This window comes from Glossina fuscipes, unplaced genomic scaffold (genome assembly GCF_014805625.2).
Source record: "Glossina fuscipes isolate IAEA_lab_2018 unplaced genomic scaffold, Yale_Gfus_2 1, whole genome shotgun sequence".
NCBI classification, from domain to species: Eukaryota; Metazoa; Arthropoda; class Insecta; order Diptera; family Glossinidae; genus Glossina; species Glossina fuscipes.
Window position 1 is genome coordinate 35,535,337 of NW_023998415.1, and position 914 is coordinate 35,536,250.

General features: G+C 44.4%; 1 protein-coding gene across 1 annotated transcript in view; it reads left to right on the forward strand.

The window, feature by feature from the left end:
• Positions 1 to 914, forward strand: part of LOC119644921 (mucin-2-like) — a 3,197-nt gene that overhangs the window by 590 nt on the left and 1,693 nt on the right. The window contains exon 2 of the mRNA XM_038044665.1: positions 53 to 888. Within this exon, the coding sequence (XP_037900593.1) occupies positions 53 to 888 (836 nt within the window). The remainder of the gene's footprint in view (positions 1 to 52; positions 889 to 914) is intronic.

Below are 914 nucleotides of genomic sequence, written 5' to 3' on the forward strand. Positions count from 1 at the left end.
ACTACCAAATCGTCGGAGGATGCTTCATTGTCAACAGCGAACACTGAGTCAACTGTCACGTCTTCGCAAACAGAGGAGCCTAAAACGACTACTACGGAAGGAACAACTTCGTCAGATGACGCATCTACGTTTTCAACATCAAGCAACGAGCCATCCACAACCACCTCAGAAACAGAAGAACCTATTACAACAACACAAAGAACAACTTTACCCGTTAATACTAGCATCTCCACGTCTGCAACTACAACCACACCGTCCCAACCACACGAATTGAGTACGACTGCAACACCAGACAACACAACTGTAACAGAGGAAACTACGGATGTCATAACAACTACAACAACAGTTGTAACAACAACAGAAAAGGACAACTCAATATGTAGTGACGGTCTAATATATCACCAAGACCCACACGATTGCCGCTATTTTATAGTGTGTAGTAATGGTATACCCTACAGACTCAAATGTCCTTCATCGTTATTTTGGAACCAAAACATATTGTCTTGCGACAGGAGTGATAAGCACTGTAACTCTTCCGGAACGACGCCAACAACAACACCAACAGCAATACCGACAACGGTATCTACAACCGTTCCAACGACGACACCAACAACAGATACGACAACGGCGCCAACAACAACACCAACAACAACACCAACAACAGTACAGACAACAGTATCTACGACCGGTCCAACGACGATACCAACAACAACACCAACAACAGTAACAACGACATCACCAACAACAGTACAGACAACAGTATCTACAACCGTTCCAACGACGATACCAACAACAGTACCAACAACAACACCAACAACAGTACCAACAACAGTACAGACAACTGTTCCAACAACGGCGCCAACAACACCAACAACAGCACCAACAACAGTACAGACAACAGTACCTACAACCGT